This window comes from Cephus cinctus, unplaced genomic scaffold, assembly GCF_000341935.2.
Source record: "Cephus cinctus unplaced genomic scaffold, Ccin1 Ccin1_scaffold0191, whole genome shotgun sequence".
Taxonomy (NCBI): Eukaryota; Metazoa; Arthropoda; class Insecta; order Hymenoptera; family Cephidae; genus Cephus; species Cephus cinctus.
The window spans coordinates 138,580-159,181 of record NW_014332912.1 but is presented as its reverse complement, the minus strand read 5'-3'; the positions used below and the strand labels follow the sequence as shown (position 1 = coordinate 159,181).

At 35.4% G+C, this 20,602-nt stretch overlaps 3 protein-coding genes and 1 long non-coding RNA gene across 5 annotated transcripts; 3 read left to right on the top strand and 1 right to left on the bottom strand.

Moving 5' to 3' along the window:
• Window positions 1–1,545: 1,545 nt before the first annotated feature.
• On the top strand, window positions 1,546–3,026 carry LOC107264802. The gene is made up of 2 exons (XR_003058873.1): window positions 1,546–1,692; window positions 2,547–3,026. It is a non-coding gene; the product is annotated as an uncharacterized LOC107264802 (long non-coding RNA).
• On the bottom strand, window positions 2,932–13,532 carry LOC107264797 (ATPase family AAA domain-containing protein 2). Of its 2 annotated transcripts, XM_015733449.2 has the most exons (16): window positions 13,145–13,532; window positions 12,094–12,322; window positions 11,626–12,022; window positions 11,380–11,557; window positions 11,148–11,214; window positions 10,791–11,043; window positions 10,497–10,711; window positions 10,141–10,433; window positions 9,746–10,063; window positions 9,472–9,653; window positions 9,208–9,394; window positions 8,655–9,133; window positions 8,388–8,573; window positions 8,081–8,116; window positions 6,661–7,546; window positions 2,932–6,537 (listed from the first exon to the last, which is right to left on the bottom strand). In XM_015733449.2, exons 1-16 carry the CDS (start codon window positions 13,157–13,159, stop codon window positions 6,445–6,447), a joined length of 4,014 nt encoding a protein of 1,337 aa, XP_015588935.1. In that variant the 5' UTR covers window positions 13,160–13,532; the 3' UTR covers window positions 2,932–6,444. The 2 variants fall into 2 exon arrangements, with proteins under 2 accessions (XP_015588935.1, XP_015588936.1); XM_015733450.2 differs by lacking the exon at window positions 8,081–8,116 and having other exon boundaries at window positions 13,145–13,531.
• Window positions 13,533–13,613: 81 nt separating this feature from the next.
• LOC107264798 (transmembrane protein 68) lies at window positions 13,614–16,230 on the top strand. Its single transcript, XM_015733451.2, has 6 exons — window positions 13,614–13,998; window positions 14,338–14,476; window positions 14,597–14,691; window positions 14,797–15,158; window positions 15,243–15,446; window positions 15,511–16,230. The coding sequence occupies exons 1-6, from the start codon at window positions 13,950–13,952 to the stop codon at window positions 15,625–15,627; spliced, it is 966 nt and encodes a 321-aa protein (XP_015588937.1). The 5' UTR covers window positions 13,614–13,949; the 3' UTR covers window positions 15,628–16,230.
• A 103-nt stretch (window positions 16,231–16,333) lies between these two features.
• Window positions 16,334–18,477, top strand: LOC107264799 (12 kDa FK506-binding protein). The gene is made up of 5 exons (XM_015733452.2): window positions 16,334–16,449; window positions 16,631–16,680; window positions 17,279–17,326; window positions 17,481–17,667; window positions 17,791–18,477. The coding sequence occupies exons 2-5, from the start codon at window positions 16,644–16,646 to the stop codon at window positions 17,846–17,848; spliced, it is 330 nt and encodes a 109-aa protein (XP_015588938.1). The 5' UTR covers window positions 16,334–16,449; window positions 16,631–16,643; the 3' UTR covers window positions 17,849–18,477.
• Window positions 18,478–20,602: the final 2,125 nt, after the last annotated feature.

Here is a 20,602-nt window from a genome sequence, read left to right as displayed (position 1 = left end):
CATTACCACCAGGTAACACTTTTTGACGTTTTGAGGTTGGGCCGTCGCCCGACGTGCTCTGTTCTCTCTTGCCATTTACTCCTGAAGATTATTTCTGTTATTTTTACTGTCAATTTAATAGATATAGTTAAGATATGTGTTTACTCGATTTCGAAGATGTGTTTAATTGACAGGATCGGACGGCACTGATCTTCGTACGTGCTCGTCGTTCCGTTTTTATGGTCCAGGGTGACATTATTTCCATGGTGTCTGATATTCCATTAATTGATATAATATTAAATATATAGAGATAAAATTTGTTTAAAATATTTTATAACCCGATTATTTACCTAAGGCGGTCACACTATGCGGTTCAATATTCTGATTGTTTATTTTTGACTTCCTACCGGATCCTTCGCTCTTTTGTTTCCTTGGAATCATCACAATATCGGCTGTAGGCGGAAAGTAAGTTTTTCTTTACTCTAAATACACTTGCAACATTCTTAGACCCACCGTAAGAAGACTTGTTGGATACATTTTCCTCGCTGCAATTGGCTTTAAGTAATACTTGTTTGAAGAAATCTTGACGTTCCAACAAATTGGGCGACTGTATCTTGATTACTTCACCATGATACTCATCGTACAGTGATTTAACCTATTTTACGCGTATCAACGTTATTATTAATCAAGACTGAGCTTTACTATATCTCACTAGAAAGGTAACTTACGTCTGCCGGTAGATCAACGAAATTACAATTAGCAGTGGTTATAACTAGTATATTTATAGACCGATCAAGTCCTTTCATTAATGACGTAAAGACAACTCGCGCAGTTTCATCCACGAGTTCCCACCAGGATAAAATATCAGGAACATATAGCAGGGATGGCAGAGTATGTCTAGCACCTTTTACTTTCTGCAAATTGTAAGGTTATGTCAATCGCCACCCATTTCCAAAACTTGCTGTAATAATAATGATTAAACTTTAATGTTCACTTGTATAATAGCCTCCTCGGCAGCTTTTCCCGTTTCCTCAAACAACGTTGTTACATCCAAAATGTGTAACGGCAAATGTTCCAGGGAATGAAGTAAGGCAGGACCCAAGTGTCGTGTGTGGCAATCATCATTCCCACATAGCAGAATTCTCGGACAATTTTGTGACCTCGACGTAGCTTTGCCAACGCTGAAAGCATCCTGAATTAACAACAGTACAGATATTACAACAACAGTCGTTCCTACATGTTGTCAGACGTTAACATTCCTAGTGGGCAAAGACTTTGTAACTTTGACAAAACACTTGTCAAGCAGCCTTGAAGCAACGGTTGTATATTTGGTGTAAGACATTTGACAGGAGTGACCGCGACACGATGAGACGCGGGAACAATATTTTGTTGTGCCTTTAAGAAATCTTGCTTCTCAACCTAAACATATTTTTGGTGCGTTTATCGCGACAGTTTTTTTTTTCAAAAATTCAACTACTAACTTTAAGAAATCTCTCGCTTATGTTGTGCTTCGACTTGGATGTGTATATCTGAGGATAATTTCGTCTCACGCAACACATTACAGCTTCGGTACACAGAGCTTGAAGATCGCTACCACAAAATCCAACAGTCCTGGATGCTAAATACGACAAGAACTTTTGTGCTGGCTTTTGTTTCCAGCTCTTCACGTGCACCTACGGTTATAATTATTAAGCTTATTCTATACTCCACAAGGTATGTTATGACGAATTTGTATCTTTTAAATTGTCACATACAGTAAGGATATCCTTTCTTGCCGAGTAACATGGCAAAGGGAAATACAATTCTCTATCGAATCTACCAGGTCTTCTAAGGGCTGGATCTATCGCGTCCAATCTGTTTGTAGCACCAATGACAATGACTTCAGAATTCTTATCCAATCCATCCATTAAAGCCAATAGAGTAGAAACAACACTGGCGTGTACGAAATCCTGACGATTCGATCTGACCGGTGCCAGGCCATCCACTTCGTCAAAGAATATAATACACGGTTTAGTTTGTTGTGCCTGTAAACAATCCTGCCTATAATTTCTCGTGGTTATTTAAAAATTTCCGATTCCGAACCATTTGAAAAATTTTATGCAATTTTTGTTCACTCTCGCCAACCCACTTGCTCAGACAGTCAGAACCTTTTCTTGATATGAATGAGACTTTTCGCTCAGAATTACTGCACTCAGATGCCAATGCACTTGCTACCAGTGTCTTTCCGGTTCCTGTTTAAGTAATACAAAATTCATATACAAAGTCAATAGTACGCAAGTTTGTTTTTGTCGAACAGTGCTGGAATATTTATAGAATAAAAAGTTCTAAAGAATTTATATACGCAAATTTACCAGGAGGACCGTAGAAGAGCAAACCACGTGGAGGTTGTAGGTGAAACTTTGCGTAGACGTCGCCATACATCAATGGAAACAATACCATCTCCTTCACGATCCTTATGTGCTTTTCTAATCCTCCGATACACGAGAAATCCCTTACCGTGGACATTTTTACTACGATGGACCGTATATGTATTTTTTAAATCAATACAGATTTAAATCCTTTTTCAGAGTACGAGGACCGATACTGTTGAAGGTGTGACCATCGTTCCACGCGTGCGATACCAAAGATATCTTAAGCACGCATTATGATCAAAAAAAGGAAGAATAAAATTCTCACTAAAATTTATCCAAGATATTATATGAATTAGATGTCTTTACGATATAATTTCATGTTTCTGTCATTTCGTTGATCGAGACTTTTTTTTCATCGAATGAAAAAAAAAAATTAAAACACATGAACGCACAGATGTCCTCTATACGTCAGAGATATCGTTTATTCCACTTTTCCTTTCGCCGACATCCTTTTCAACTGAAAGATACTGCGTACTTATAAATTTTATAAATAATCCTAGCTATTACGATAAAAAGGTCCAACAAAAAGATTATCCACACGTAAATTATGAAATTGTAGTTTATTTCACTACGGTGTATGACAATGAAGTGTACTTATTTTGTAAAATAAATAAGGCAGTGTATGCTCTTTCTTTCTTTCTGTCTTTCTCATTCTCTGTCTCTCCCGCCCCCCTCCCTCGTTGCTTGCACTTCTTCTGATTTCTGTGTCTTTTACAACTTTTACAAATACCATCGTGTATTCTTAAGTAGGCTTAAGGCTCCCCCTCTACTATTCAATAAATCAAATACATAAAAATTTCTTTACTAGTTCCAAGATTAATGAATAGTTATATAAACTCCAATGAATAATATAAGCAATTTGGATACTATAGTTATCAAGTATTCTTAACAGTCTCGCAATTTTTGACGTTTGTATGGAAACGAAGAAATAAATCAAGTTATTAATTTAAGTCGGCAGTGTCCACTGGAAGCCCATGACTTAACCAGTATAACCCATTTACAACTGCGATCCATACGCAATAATTATGGTATTACAAAAACAATATTTTTTGTTGTATAAACAGCACCGAAAATTATCATTCTCCAAGCATAGTAATATGGCGATTCTCATATAATGGAATGTTATTTGTGTTTATTATTAACTACTTTGGAAAGATACTGACAAAAGCGAATGTCATTTTACAATTTTCATATTGAAATCGGTTAGACGTTTATCTTTGAGGCTACATGTAGCAAAGATTGTATATGTTTGCAAAATCATATATTCTCGGTGCTGTTAGTTTTTCGACGGGTCACACAAAGTGAGAAATTTTCACAAATTGCTGTACGCAGTCAATCTCTTTGGCAGATAATAGTGATATCACTCGATGCTAACTCGTGGTGTATTTCAATTAAATTATAATAGAAACCCCCCATCAAAGAGTTTTCTTCTTATCCAACGTCCAGATAGACAACTTATTGTATTTTTAATTTTCATAAATCTTTCATGATGGCGCCAATTTTCTTAAGGATATACACACTTCCCATTTTCCTAAACATTACTTACTAAGTCACGCAATCGTGTTCTCAGTACGAATGACTAACAGTCAGAACAGTAATGGCCGATATCAATTACAATTACTAACAGTTAAATTTTATGCCCGAATTATTCAACTAAGATTCCTATATCCGGGACTCGATCATCGTTGACCTAAACGAAATGAGTTTCGTCGAAAATTTAATTCAAATCGATCATACGCACATAGCAAAGATCCAACTTTTCATTCACATTACACTAAGATTTAATTTTGAATTAACACTGTGAAAGTTTCCTTGTTTTTTTTTTGTTGATATCTGTATACAATCCTTAGGTTGTTTCCACATGCTAGATGATTATAAAGCGTTTATAATCCGAACAATGTTATCATTGTGTATAGTTATAATTTTTTTTTATAATTAGCTTTAAGTTACAAGAAAGTTGATACATCTGATCAAGGAAAACACGACTGTCTGAACTTTGACTGTATTAAAAGAAACACTTCTAATTCGATCAAACAAATTTGCAAGCAGCGAATTTACGAAATTGTAATTTGTACATGTAGTAATTTCTATGCCACGCTTGTAAATAATATGTATATAAAAATATGTCATTACGAAAGGCTAACGTCGAAAAAATAAATAATAGGTTTTTTTTCATATTTGATATTGTTACTATGGAAAAATGCTTAGACCACTCCAGGACATTTAATTATTAAAACATTAGATTAACCGAGAAGACCAAAGGATATGATAGATGATAAATAATTATAGAAGTTCGAACTACTCAGTCTTCAATTATTGATTTTCAAACGATAATATGATTCTGAACGAATGCCCAAATTCAATGATATTTTGACAAATTAATTTGATTCATCGCTAATACAACATATCCCCCATTCTTGGAATGATGAAAAACATTTTTCCACTGGATATTATCTACAAGTACTATTTATGTATTTATATATAAATAATATTATGCCATAGAACCCTGCTTAATAAACAGAATTATCTAAACGTATTTATATATAGAGAAATGTCCATTTAAAGAATTAATTATATAATAAGGCTATGTGACAATTATGTCAAATATTAATCCTCACTAAGGTTCCTCAATGCTGAACTTATAATAAGATTCTTCGACAAATCCCATGCGACTTTCACTTACAGTAATTGCTAATTGTTTAATTCAAAGAAAACGAAAGTCGCGAATACGGAGAACAATATTATTAGCAACACATTAGAAAATCAGATCATAAACTTTTAACAAAGACAACCCATATTGGTAACTTAACCTCTTTATGATTACAATTTTAATGACTACAACCAATATAAAATGAGTTTAACGTTTATCTTAATCGTTAATCGCTAATGCTCATCGAGCGTTACCGAGGTATTTCATAATAATCTGTCATATCATTCAGGCGTCATGTTTCTTATGCATTATAGGCCCAACACTTATAACGTATAACTTTGGTTACGGTAAATGACAAAATTTGAGTTTCCCGATGGATGCGATATCTGTCTGGCTGGTCTATTTTTCCTTCTCATCCCAATCCTGTCGTGTTGCCAGTTGCATTTTTCTTGCTCTTATCGTGAAAAACTTTACAGCTACTTAGATTGAATCAAAATTGCATATAATTATATTTACAACATATTTACTTAACTACATATAATTGTCGTATCAGGATGCGACTGCTGCCGGTGTAATATGCAATTAATCATACTTGCATCATCTTAAACATCTATTGTACAAATTTTGATTAATTGCAACGTATACCTTGCAGATAACATACACTTTGTACTTAACACTTTCAGAGTGGGATTTGTTTATTTATTTATTAGATTAATTGAAGTTTAGAAGTCGGAGTTGTTAGTACATGAAGGTGACTAATACTTGGATAATTGTTATACGAATAGGACAATGTGGTGCAAGGATATTGATTAATTAAGGAACTTTTTCAATTGATTGCAGTCCTAGGTCGCAGTGTCCCAAACTGAAAGAGTTAATGACACGCTTTTGAAGGTTTGTTATTAAAAAAAAAAAAATCATTAAGTACGCGATATACTAAAATAATAATCATCAAATGGCAGCACCCGAGCACATTTTGATGAACGTAGTCTTCAAAAAGAAAAAAAAAAGTGCCATAATGAATAAAATTGGCCAATGATGTAAACAAAAACTTACTTACAGCGAATAAATCTTTTTATACGATACCCAATAAGCGACACTGATATTAGGATAATAGAAAATACAAGATGCAACCAGTAAGTCAGGAGACTGCATAACCTCGATGCTTACACACCTTACATTTTCTTTAAGGACACGCATATAGGTATCCGAACAAACCTAGTTCACTAATATTCTTTAAAAAGGCAATTTTCATTCTCATCGTGAACAATTTAACTAAACAAGGTCTCTAAGATTGTAATCGAAAGTTAATTACAATTCAAATAACTTATTTAAATTCGAAATTTGGATTTCGCGTAGGGAAGAAAAGACAATTTATTAATATGTTTTAAAGATATCCGACACACCTTATCCGACGTTGGATTGTTCAATATCCTGGAGAGTTTCCTCAAACGCCGTGGTCCTATACTCTTCAAACCTTTCCAGTTCCTTGAGCAAATCCTGTATAAAAAGTTCAACAAAATTGTCATGATAAAATAATGACAAAGAGATACGAGTACAGGCGTACTCTTTCCTTAGATAAATTTCAATAGTTTCATATAAGAGTATGCCAAATGCGTTTACCTTTGGCAGTGATTTTCGATCATAATTATGTGCATGTCTGCCAACACATCGGCTCAACTGCACATAAATATCGCACAGAACTTCCACAGGAAAATTCTTCGTCGCTTCGACAGTATGTTGCCAAGCACTTTCAAGCTCATTTTTATCAATTATCACTTTCTCACTCTCTAAGCACTTGGTTGGACTAGAATCACTCTCGATGGCAAAGGACAACTCGTCCATACTCTCTCGCCTTGAGGAGGAGTTCGATCCGCTTTTATCATTGTCAACTTTATCACCCTCTGTACTGGCTACATCCATTTTCTCGCACTCGTAGACACGTTTATCTTCCATGGCAGTATTGTTGTGAGAGCCTTGTGTCTCCTTTAAAATTTCATTTTGCGAATCATTATCCGAATCACTGTTCTCATAGAGAGCAACGTGACCATTGAGTACGTTATTGGCTTCAGTTTCGAATTCTTGAAACTTCTCCAGGTCTATACCACCGGATGTCTCGCTATTTAGACGCGATTTACTTCTTACCTCGATAACGTTATCGTCGAAAGCTATTTTTTTCTTTTTATGAACTTTCTTTACGTAACCCCTGGCCCATGCAGGTATTCTACGCTTTCGTGAATTTGAGAATTTCTTTCCATTTACTACAAGAGTACCGGCAGAAGTGGGCGTGTCTTTTTTCTCCATCTTCTCATTTATAGTTGATAAAACAGTTTTACCGTTCTTTAATTCTACACCCTGTTGTACGTCATCGTCTTCCATAACTTTACGATTTTTTGAAATTTCTCTACACTTGTCCTCGAAGTCTGAATCCAATTCGGCTTTTATCAAGGCGTAAGCGTTATCACGAAGAGAGCAGGCACGATGTCTTATCAGTTTGTCTGCTGGATCCCTGTCAGTGTAACACCAAGGAATATTATATTCACAATATAAGACGATAAAAAAAGGACATTATTTACGAAGCGAACATAACTAATGAGAGTGGTCTTCAATAATGCGGGAATCGTAGTGTCCACTTATAATGCGAATGCCAATCGAATTGGCATAATAGGTCAAACATTTGATTTACAACTGACATTGCCGTTGCACAGCTTATTTTCTTTATTATTTTTTCAATAAGCGTGAAACGCAAGTGTTTGGTTCTTGAAAGTATACAATACATTAGTTAGAATACTACGAGGACTAACTGGGCTATCGGGTATGCGATAAATCAATACGATTTTAAATTCGTTATTGAATTTTGGGATTAAACGGATTCTTATGTCATAGATGTTTGAACGCTGACGTACGAAATTAACTTTGTAATTTTTTTTTAACGCTTGCACGGTAGATGGCGAACCTTGCAATTAACTAGGTGGCGTAAATTGAAAACCACTATATCTACGGAGCAACAACAGCAATGGATAAACAGGAAAGACTGAACTACCTCTTCAATATTCCAAGGGATGGCCTATCGCGCAAGCTGACATGAAAACACACAACATGAACGTCAGTATGAGCTTGTGATCTGATGATGTGACGCTTTAACGCTGTTAATTGCTTTTATGATATATTTTTTCAGAGTGAAATTCATAAGAAATATCTTTTCATAGAAAGAAATCAAAAGTTATAATCAATGTATTCAGCTATTAACAACGTCAATTTAGTGATCGACAGGACCAACGATGTCATCCACATACAACTTTCTTGTTCAGGAGGTAATCAATAATCAATGATCTTCATATTGTACTGACCTGTCTGGATTGTATTCCAATGCATTTCTGCAGATGAGATCAATATCATCCAAAAATTCGCGAGCTGACAAGTAGCAGTGCATATCGATTTTAGTCATCATCGTTTCAAGATCCATGGGCTGCTTGATGATCATATTATAATCTGGCACTTCTTCCGTGTCTACGGGTTTGGTGAACATGAAGAATCTGTATCGATAATAATGATTCCATAGAATATTGATAAGATGAATGCCGATAGATTGGTTATATGACAATGTGAATGCTTACTGTCTATTTCTGGCGAGTTTCGCACAAATTTCTCTTAAGAAGATTCGTAATTCCCTCAAGGATACTTCCTCTTTTTCGTATAAGACCTTTTTCTCCTCGACCGTTAATTTCTTTGGCATAAGACACGGCGCTAGTGGTAGCTCTGGTAGAACTTCCACCACGGTATCCTTGACCTGTGGTGGTTTCAAACTCTGGGTCATGAAGATAGGCTTGAAGAATTTGGCTCTTTGTTCCTCGCTTGGGTTTTTCATAGAATATACCTCCCCACGAAATTCACTAAAGAGATTTCTCAATTGGATGGGCAAGTCCTGATACATTGTGTCGCTCGTTGCAAGTAAGAGAATTGGTAGAGTTGGATCAAGAGCAGCGATGCGGCACAGGAATACCGCTTTTACGGTTTCCGGAACTAGTGGCCACCATTGATCAATCGATGGAATATAAATAATGGACGGAATATTTCTACTAGCTTCATTAAATACCTAAATACATTAAAGGTCATGGTACAGTTATTGCATGAATCACATAAAAATTAAAACGACTTTGGTCAATTTACCTGCACACAAGTTTCTTCGGGAGACCTTGCGCTTTCAGCAAACAACGTACTCACGTCTAATGTTTGAACAGGCAAATGCTCCATACGATAGAGTAATGCAGGTGCTAAATGAGGACCCTGACCTTGTGCCATATTGCCACCAGAAACGAGTAATCGAGGTCGATGAATACCTTTTGCAATCTTGATTCTGAAAATATGCAAGGCTATTAATTATCTGCCGAGTACTTATTACGATTCCAATTATTTCGTAAGCAGCTACGTTACTTTGCCATTGCGGGATTAACACCTTGAGGAAAGGTTCCCTTGACTGCACCTATAATTTCCTCTAATGCAGGTCCTAGAAGGGGTTCCAAGAATGGCTGTAACTTTCTTCCCGCACATGGTGTTACTCTATGCGACGATGGTACAAGTCGAGAACTTGCCTGCATGAAATCTCGTTTCTTTACCTGCGACAACACGCATAAATAGTGATAGTCAATCTTGTGCACGCATTGCATTTGTCTTGTAGGCCATCTATCGATTTTCATAATGAACATACTTCTACACGCTCTGGATCCAAAAGTAATCGATTACTAGTCATATATATTTGTGGATAAGTTCTTCTCAGTCCTTGTAAAACAGCTTCAGTGCACAGTGCCCTCAAATCCGAACCACAATATCCAATAGCTTTTTCAGCTAGTGCTTCTAGTAATTGATTTGACGGTGCGTTTTTCCATTTGCTAACGTGTATCTTTAAAATCTCTAGTCTCTCTTTCATGGCAGGTAATGGGAAAAATAATTCACGATCAAAACGTCCAGGTCTTCGCAGTGCTGGATCAATAGCATCTATACGATTGGTAGCTCCGATGATAATAACCTGTCGTATATAAAGCACAGATCGTTTACGATAAAAATTAAAGTATTACCACTTCTAACAGACGTTCTTTCAATTACCTCGCCACGATCACTCAAACCATCCATAAGAGCTAACAACGTAGACACAATGCTAGCATGTATCTGATCCTGTTTAGTGCTTCTTACTGGAGCAAGACCGTCGATTTCATCAAAAAATATGATGGACGGTTTCATCTGTTGTGCTTGTTCGAAAAGTAATCTCAATTGACGTTCTGATTCTCCGACCCATTTGGATAAACAATCTGCACCCTTTCGCATGAAGAAAGATACTTTTCTGCTACCCTGACTACATTCATTGGCTAATGCTTTAGCAATCAATGTTTTACCGGTCCCTATAACGATTTAGTAGTAAAAGAACTGTTGAAATTGTATTTTTCTTTGCTGTAGTTTCTTACCAGGTGGCCCATGAAATAGTACACCCTTTGGTGGCGTTACGTGGAATCTATCAAAAACATCTGGATACATCATGGGAAATACAACCATTTCTTTTAGACAATGAATATGCGATTCCAAACCGCCAACATCGTTAAATCTTATATTTGTGTCCAATGTTATTGGGTTTATGTCAGCCTTACGATCCGGTGGACCTCCCTGCGGTATTGCGGATTGCCTGTCGGTACACAAGACGAATAGAATGAGTAATTTCTGAAGAAAGAATCAGTATCTACCGTTTGAGTTTCAAAGCTCACCGTGCTTTCTTTCCTTTCTTTTTGTCGTAACGTTGTGGCTCAGAATCACTCGAGTCGCTAGAACTTGTACTCTTACTCCTATGTTTACGTCTTCTCATTGAATTGCTAAGAACACTTCTAAGCACTCTAATTGATCGCCTAACAGGCTCTACATTTGCTTGGAACCTATCTACTGCTGGCTTCTTTTGGCGTAAACTGTATTTTCGTGGTCCAGGTGAATCTGATGATTCGCTCATGTCACTGTCTCCCACCACTTATAAGAGAAATATGATTGTGTAATTAAAAATGTCATTCTGTGCTATGCCTATTTATAAGTTTGATAACAACTTGTATGAAGAGTTATACCAAATTACTTACCTCTTGGTAATTGACGCTGTGCAGCCCTTCTGGTTCTCTTAATTCTAGTGTACATATCCTCGTATCCCTATAGAAAATAAATATTCACTGATTAGTATAAATAATTAAAAGGAAATTCGATGCAAGATGTTCAATATGTGTTACAACAAGTTATGCATAATAAAACAAAGTTGAAGTGAAATATAAGACACATAATTACAAAGATTTGTATAATCATTTGTCAATTACTAACATCTTCGTTATCTGTGTTATCATTATTATCATTGTCCGGTTTTTCACTTCCTTGTGAACTATCTCCATCAGTTTGCTCCTGATCAGGTTTAGGTTTAACATCTTTTTCTAAGTTATTCCCAGAATGTCTAGTTACAGGACCTTCTCTGAGTCTAGATGGGCTATCGGACTTTCTCCTCCTATTACCGATAAAAATGGTTATTTTGATGTAAATGCAAAATTATGATTTCTCATTTTACAGTCCTACCTAGGATCTTTCTCTTCATTTGTCGTCGGTCTGATGTCAGATTTGCTTCTCGTCTCAACTTTTTCTTTAATTTCCCTTTCAGTGATTTCCTGTTCCTGCCTTTCTTTCAATTCCCTGAAGTTTCTATCATGTTCTGTCCGATCTCGGTCAGGTCGTTCTCTAACGTCTCTATCGCGATCAGGTCTGTCTCTGAGTTCTCGACTTCCTTGTCGAGTATGTTCGGCTCTCTCCCTGATATGTCTAGTAGGACCCTTATTAGGAGGGTGATTTTCACGGGACTTTAAGGGCATACGATCTTTGAGATCACGCTTTCTATCAGTCACTTCATCTCCAATTTCTTTATCCGAAGAAGACCCATGTTGTTGAAACATAGGATAGCCTTTTAACGTTTGTGTACCTGTAATACAAAATGTAAATGTGCAGAATACTGAAATGTTCTTCCTTAGCAATCCACTATTGTACCTGTACCTAAAATCCAACTAGTGTTTAGGTTGTCATAGGTTTGCATTCTGTTGCGAGTACTACGGCGAACACTCAAATTATTTCTATCAATATGAGCTCCGACGACTGAGTGAGATCGTAAAGTACGTAGGCTCTTATCCCTCCTAACAGTCGCGCTAAGCCTGCGACTGCGAGGGCTGAAAATATCCTCCTCTGTATCCATTGAATCCAATGTTGCATCATCATCTGACATTATCTAAGGTGGAATTGATAAAATTCTATATTAGAATAAAGTGAATTATAACAAATAATTTCTTTCATTTGTTGAAATACAACACAGAAATAATACTTTAAAAAGTAAATGCAATTTTCATGCTAGCTGATTCGTGTTGAACATTTAGTGAAAAATACATGCAAGTACTATTGTGAACATGCTTTTAATAATAAGAGAATATATATAAACTTAAATTTCACCAAATATATATCAAGCAAGGCAGATTGCACACAGTATGTATCACAGTATTTCAATCTAAGATAAAATCATTACTATTAATTTAAAAATAAAACACCATAAACATAAAATAATCATAGGTCAAAAAATCACAGAATAATTATTATTTTCCAATTCGTTTTCTGACTTGATAGACTTGCTTCAAAAGTTTAGGAGGTCCAAGTTATCACACAATAAAATGATACTTTACATTAACAGTCAGAATAAACAAAAAATACTTCAAATTGTTTGGAATACATTTTTGTTAGGTGTCTTGTCAAATAAAAACAAACGAGCACCGCCCATATTACCGTATTCGCTTGTACTGTAAAACAGTTTTTCTGTATGAAACTAAGAATTAAGAATAAACATTGGAAATATAAAAAAAAGTAACGAATGCTAAGGAAAAGCCGTCAATAAATGACAATGAATAATGAAAATTTTTATTACGATAACAACAATAAACAAAGCCAAGCATGGAGGCTGCGCGCATTCCAGTCGATTACGTGGTTTTCAAACATCCACAAAAGGACCTCTCATTGATTTTGTAGAAAGACATTCAAAAATGTTTATTATTCTAGCAATTACCTTCATCTGGTCCATAAAGGTTGACAAAAAAAGTAGGAATTCAGGTGAATATCCAGTATGCTCGTCATGTGCCTCAGAAGTTGAAACTGCTGACTTGATTAACAGCAAGTACTGCACGTACACCCAGAACACTAATTTTTCTTTGTTTCTTCGATGGATTTACACAAATATTACTTGAAATCAACGGTGAACACTATCGGATATATAAAAATTCTCATGGCTGTGAAAATGAATACCTTCAGATTAATAAAACTAAAGTTTCTCGAGGGTCAATTTTCGTTGCGAAACGAAGACCCTCACTGAAATTGGCTGCGTTAACAGTAGAGCCACATACCTATCTACTCGTTCAGATAATATTATCTTGATGCTAAATACGTTAAGTTACGATGTCAATAAAGATGACGAAATAATATTAAAATAAAATGTGTTTCTTCTATGAACATACGTATAAACGTGCAGAAAATAAAATATAATAATTTACATAGAGCTATTTCCACTTGTGTATAGACTATTTTGTATTAAATTTACCTAACGCATGTCAATTAAAGATGTTAATACAACGAACTGACATCACTGATTTATTTTGAAACCGTCCGGTTACAGAATAATTTATTAAAGGTCAATTTATTAAGGAAAACATAATATTTGAAATTTAGATGATTGATAACTTAAAAGTGCTATTATCATAAACACATCAAGATACACCACCTAAATTTTTAACCGTCAACATGTGTGTGCCAAATAAAGCATAGTAATCTTTATTCTGATATTTGTCTTTATTCTGTATAATTTTTTAAAAATCATTATGTTTTCCATACTCTCAAGTATTTGGCAAATCGTAGAATATACGATAGGTAATAAATGATTATTTTTTATATTTTACAACTATCGTATTTTTAATTTTAATGTAACCTTAACTCTGCAAATGTCAGAATTGACGTTTACCGTTATATTACTTGATACATGAAAAAGAAAGTTCCAATATTAAACACCTTATTTACTATGATCAGTAATAAAAAAAAAGAAATACAATTCTTGAAATCGTAATGTGTGTAATGTAATCTTATAGTTACATTTCTTACTTTCATTGCATGTATTCATCTTATTTTCATTCTTATTTTTAATCTCTTCAATGACATAATCGATTCATAGATATGGGTGTAATTAATAAAATATACATATTTTTCTTGCAGTTGATTACATCGACGTGGACTTTACACTTTGGCTAACATGGCTTTTACTGCCATTACTTATAACATTTTTACTTCCCTTAATCATTGCGGTGCTTCTCTATGTCACTGTCTTAATATTATATGTCTACAAATTACATAGGTCTGTAACAATTTATTTATAGAATACTTTATTTTTAGTATGTATAATAAGTTTCTATAAACTTCGAACTGTTGCAAATTGTACATTCAATTTTTTAAATTAAATGAATTTCATTCACAGAGCTAGATTAAGACATGCATATGAATTAGATTGGAGAAATGCTTCACGTAGTGTGGTTGCTGCAGTTTGGGATGCTCATGGTTGGATATGGCATGGTACGCAATTGAAAATAGAAAATTATTAGTATAGCAAGTATGTTATAAAAATATTTCTAATCCGTAATGAATTCATATCATAATTACCATTCTGCTTTTTAACAGGGTACGAAGTAGTTGGCCTAGAGAAAATACCAGAGAACGAATCAGTCTTATTTGTCTATTATCATGGAGCTATTCCAACAGACCTATATTATTTTATATCAAAAGTATTCCTATCCAATTCCAAGTTAATCCATACAGTTGCAGACCGTTTTCTTTTCAAAGTTCCTGGTTGGTCCATCATATCAGATGCTCTCAAAGTTATTCCTGGTACCGTTCAAACTTGTTCTGCCATTTTAAAAGAAGGAAATATGCTTGCAATATCACCAGGTGGTGTATATGAAGCCCAATTTGGAGATTCTTACTATCGACTTATGTGGAAGAAGAGATTAGGATTTGCAAAAGTTGCATTGGATGCTAAAGTTGTACGTAACAAAAACGTTCATGTATCATGTACCTATTATTATCCTCAACCATGATTTGTAGTATATCTATATTTTTTCTATCAGAGTATTATTCCGATATTTACAAAAAATATCAGAGAAGCATTTAGAACAATAAGTTGGGGTAGAAGGTTCTGGTTACGTTTATATGCCGCAACAAGATTTCCTTTTGTACCAATCTATGGTGGCTTTCCGGTAAAGCTTACGACTTATGTTGGTAACCCAATTCCATATGATGGTAATTTAACACCAGAAGAGCTTAGAACAAAGGTATAGCAACACGTACAATGGTAATCTATTATAAAAAAAAATATTAAATAATCAATTCTTGCAGGTTGCAACAGCACTTGAAGAGCTCATAAATGAGCATCAGAATGTACCAGGAAGTATCACACGAGCATTGTTTGAAAGAGTTTACCAACCGCCAAGTAAAAGACAACATCAATTGTAATAATCTGTGCAATATGTATGAAATTATAGCAATTCAGTAATGCAAGAAAATAGTTAATATACGGATGAAGTACCCTGATGCAGTAATGTCATAAAACAAGGTGTTCACAAATCATGCTCTGAAAGTATTTTACTCAGTGTGGTGCTTGCATAATTTTTAAACATCTCGACTGCGAAACATATTCTACGTTTCAATATGCGACTCTACATCGTATTATATTTCTATTACTTTACAGCATACTTTATATGATATTATATTATTATATAGATATATAAGATATCAATTCTACAGGAGCATCTTATGGTCCCTACTTAGTTTTTAATATTTTCACAGCTATATTAGGAGATTACTATATACTTGACATTCCATTACATCAACGAGTTTTCTCATTTTCTTGAGATTCGTGAAAGGACAACTTACTTGATAATATTTTAATTGTATATAAAGGAACTCTAATATTTAGATAACAAGATGTTAGTGATGTTATTGGTTATTATTTAATGAAACAGATAAACGTTGCGCTGTACTTAAATGGTTATCATTTATATTTATTGCTTTTATATGTGAGTAATACGAACAATAAAGATCTGGCAGTTATGGTTACATGGTCAATATTCATTTATTCAACTATGCTGTAAAAGGCAAAGGGATATTGAAACTCGGTGCGACCCGCGCAACGGAAGTGGTCTTATCGATCTTTCTTATTTGACCGGAAGTAATTACACCGCAGCGATCCTAGCGGCGGTTGTTCTAGTTGAAACTTCTTTCCCGAGGGAACCTCATTTTTCGGCACACCGCATTTCGGTAGCATCGTATTCCGAGGTAAAGACTGCCGTATTTTTCGACTTTTTCTCGCAATACTTTTTCAACTGGCATTAGCCTCACACGAGAGGGGCGACGCCATATGGACAAAAAGAAAAAGATATTTAATTCAGAATTATTAAGTAGCCATAGTCTTTGATAAGCGACTTTGATAATCAAGAGATCGTTGCTTATTTCGCAGAAAATACGCAGTTATGGGCGTGGATGTCGAAGTTCTTTCGCCTGGGGACGGTAATTATTTGCATCTTGTTATTTTCCACGATTTCTCTTTTACGTTTTCGTTATCGATTTTTCATACAAGTTAATCATCGTGTACTGTTAGCAATCTTTGCAAATCATCCTTCGACGTATAATACTGTGGCCGAAATGCACGCATAAATTCCTGTTATTTGTCCAGTATACGTACTATTATGCTATGTAAATACGGAAAAATTTTACTTGAATATTAAAACTAAGAAAAAGACTATAGTATCTAGGATACATCGTTAACTCAACCTCTGATATTTTTGAGCGCGTAGACATTGATTACTTCCGTCTTTGTATATTTGTGTTTTCCTTAATGTTTTTCTCAAATGTAATTATTTGATAAGAGTGACATTTCACTTGTTCAAACCGGATGTTTACAGTAATTACCATCATATATGATGTATTTGATTATCTTTTTTATATAAATAATAAAAATGATTATTTATGTATTACAATTCAAGTTTTATGTACGATAAATCAGCGCTGTGCTCTTTTTTTTCTTGTTTAATGATAGGCAGCATGTGAAATATATCAGAATACAGCATAAATTATGTCCTGTACTAACATTATTTTTCATTCACAGGCCAAACCTATCCTAAAACCGGGCAAACTGTTGTTGTTCATTATACAGGTACATGTTTTTTTGAAATTTTATGAATTAATGCAGTTTTTAAGTATTCTTGTCATAAATTTCATAATTTCAATAAGTAACATAATGACCTAGTTTAAAAAGAAGTGTATCTCATGTTTTCTTAATTTCTAATTAAATTTTGAACTCACAAAAGGTACACTCGATAATGGCAAGAAATTTGACTCCAGTAGGGATCGTGGAATTCCCTTCAAATTTAAAATTGGTAAAGGAGAAGTGATCAAAGGTTGGGATCAAGGTGTCGCTCAAATGTGTGTTGGAGAACGAGCTAGGCTAACATGTTCACCAGATTTTGCCTATGGTAGCAGAGGTCATCCTGGGATATATCCTTTAATATTTGATAATATGAAAATACGTCATAATTATTGTGGCGTGATGCCTTTTTGATAATAATTTGAGTTTTTAACAGATGTCAAACGTCTATATTATCCTTGACATAGACACACTATTCCACCAAATGCTGTTCTTATCTTCGACGTTGAGCTGCTGAAGGTAGAGCCGTAAAAAATATCTGGTACACGTGGAACTAACAAAACAGATTCATCTCACACCTGACAATTAAAGAAACGCTTTCAATTTTATTATGTGACTATGCTACGTTAAGTTAGATAGTCACTACACAGATGGCACAACGTTCAGAATGAACTTAATTCAATCGCTCTATATCTAATGTGAGGAAATTTTGAACTGCACCAAGCAGGCAGGATAAGAGCAGCATATTGAAACAGCTTCAGTTTTTCGTTACTTCAAGAATTACAAACATATTGATTTTAAAAACGAAAGCTTAGACGAGATAACGTATCATGAAGCACTCGTATGTTACGATTTTGCTGCAAAACAGTACAAGATCATAGAATTTGAATCATAGGAATTCATGTAAACTTAATTTGTTTGTTGTGTTAATCTTTCTTAAACACTGTATTATTGAATGCTTATACTGAAGTTTTCATGTACGGAGCGGTTGAATTAAAGCAATATTACAACTTGATCTGTGTTCATTCCATTTACTTAGTAGTTGATAGTAATCTATCTGTGTATTTTGTACAGAAATCCTGGCGATATGTATGAATATGATGTAAGAGATTCGATTCTGGAACGTGAAATGAAATAAACTGTGCTCAGTCTAAACCAAATTCATCAGTCAAATTTAATTTATTTATAACTTACCCTTATTCAAATTGGATTGCTTTAAAACAAATTACTTTGTTTTAAATTCGTTCTAAAAAAGGCACTGTTCGAACGATCAATCTGACGTCTTACATCATTGATATCGACGGAGGCGATGATCACGAAATCCTACTCCCAGAATCGCCGCTACGATTTAACGCCATGCTTTTGGCAGAGATCAGTAGGGTACGGTATCGCTACGGTTTTAGGCGATACCAAAAACATGGCGCTAAATCGTAGCGGCGAGTCCGGGAATAGAATTTTGTGATCATCGCCTCCGTCGATAATGCATATCCCGTCGTAGCGGAGCTGAACGTGATCACGAACGGGTAGCCTGGCGGGCAGAGATTCTCCACAATTTACAATTGATTCCCAGAGCAACCCTTAGAAAGAGGCCGGTTATCAGATATTCCCTAAATCTTTTTCTTTTGTAATCTTAAATTCAAATGTACAGTGTAAGCTCGATAAGATTTACTAAGACAAAAGCCAGCCCCTTATGCCTGCCTGTGTTAAGGAGTGCAGCGATGCGGTGTTAGCTTCCATCATTATTTAACAATAGTTCCAAGTGGAACTATGGTCCCAACATTGAGTACTAGAGAGAATTATTTCGGAACTGTTTGAAACACAACCTGAAAACAACACTGAAAGCCAGCTCCTTATGCATACCTGCACTGAAGCATATGGTGCGACTAGTATCCTTAATAGGTATTTTACCGATGTTACGTAGCAGAATTATTGTTAAAATCTACCAGGAACTATAGAACTCCTCGAGAACCATTAAAAAAGCCTATTGTTGAAACATTTTTAAGAGCTTTTAAAAAAGTGCGATGCTGGAGCTGACACCCGTGTAGCATCTCGATTTTTGAATAATGTTTCAACAATAAGCTTTTATAAGAGTTTTAGGAGAGTTTTATATTTCCTGATAGGTTTTAACAATAGTTCTGCTACGCAATACCGTTAAAATGCGTACTTTCCAAAAATTGAGGTGGCAGTCGTGGTCCATTTTTATCTAAAATACCATTAGAGCCACTGGGACGTTAATTAAGGTCATAGCAGTCTCGTGAGCTTATCCCTACCCTTATCTGTCTTTTCGTTATCAATTATTATTGTTCCCATAAATTCATTTTATTGCTTAACATTTATATAAAATACTTAGCGCAATACACTACACACAATTATTTTAGATGTATTTATACGCTGGTACATGGGTAAGTGTTGTGCCGTGATTTTTCGATTCACGGTCACAAGGTGACTCCGGCTACCGATACAGATAACGTTTTCGCTTTCTGGTTCCGTTCGAGTCACCACCCTGCTCAGAAGCTACGCTCCCGGGTTGATTCGTATAGATATGCCAACGCTCTCGTAAGATTTCGTTATTGTTTAGTCGACGTCCAGGTGCTCGAATCTGCCATGGGGAGATAATCTTGACGTAGCGAGTTGCCCGGCAGAGGAGAGGACCCGACGGAGACGTCTGGAGATGAGCAAAGGGCTGCAGAGCGGGCGGAGATAAGGTTTCGTTACGATACGGGGAGGAACTTCCTGCCCGAGTTAAAGATGTGGTACTCAGCTGTTGTGCAATGTCCTGGAGAAGCCGCCGTGGAGGATCTCCAAATGCTACGTACCGATTTGCTAAGGGACGCTCTCCACTTGATTCAAAGGGACGGCATGAGGGAAAGGAAGAGTTATAAGGATCTCGACAAATCGGATAATCAGAATGATTAGTTCTCGAATTTGGCTATCATCAAAGCAGTCTATCTCGTTGATAATTTTTCTAGCTGTGTTTTGAAACGGTACAGAAAGTTATCGCTCATGTACTTCTCGCGTTGCTCTCGCGATATCCAGGAAATTCTATGGATTTTCTGTGAGTGTTTTGGAAGTGCAGTGCCCACCTGAATGTCTTCTGGATGCACTTCTTGGCCTTCACGGATTAGCTGCACCAACTCCGGTAAATACATCTTCACGTTCCATCGTTTACACCGTCACAGTTTTTTTTTTTAAATTCAAGATAAGTACGTAGCAGGTACAGGGTCTAGACTCTATTTTTTTCGAGTTTTTCAAAAAAGTTATAGGTAGTATAGTTATAAGCTAAAA

Excerpts from the sequence above, each read along its gene's own strand:
- LOC107264797 (XM_015733449.2), bottom strand. Across the intron at positions 11,215-11,379 it reads ATAACACAGATAACGAAGAT|GGATACGAGGATATGTACAC; the intron begins GTTAGTAATTGA and ends TATTTTCTATAG. Across the intron at positions 9,134-9,207 it reads CCGAAGAAACTTGTGTGCAG|GTATTTAATGAAGCTAGTAG; the intron begins GTAAATTGACCA and ends TAATGTATTTAG.
- LOC107264798 (XM_015733451.2), top strand. The coding sequence starts at position 13,950 with ATGTTTTCCATACTCTCAAGTATTTGGCAAATCGTAGAATATACGATA. Across the intron at positions 14,477-14,596 it reads TATGTCTACAAATTACATAG|AGCTAGATTAAGACATGCAT; the intron begins GTCTGTAACAAT and ends TTTCATTCACAG. Across the intron at positions 14,692-14,796 it reads TCATGGTTGGATATGGCATG|GGTACGAAGTAGTTGGCCTA; the intron begins GTACGCAATTGA and ends GCTTTTTAACAG.
- LOC107264799 (XM_015733452.2), top strand. The coding sequence starts at position 16,644 with ATGGGCGTGGATGTCGAAGTTCTTTCGCCTGGGGACG. Across the intron at positions 16,681-17,278 it reads AGTTCTTTCGCCTGGGGACG|GCCAAACCTATCCTAAAACC; the intron begins GTAATTATTTGC and ends TTTCATTCACAG. Across the intron at positions 17,327-17,480 it reads TGTTGTTGTTCATTATACAG|GTACACTCGATAATGGCAAG; the intron begins GTACATGTTTTT and ends AACTCACAAAAG.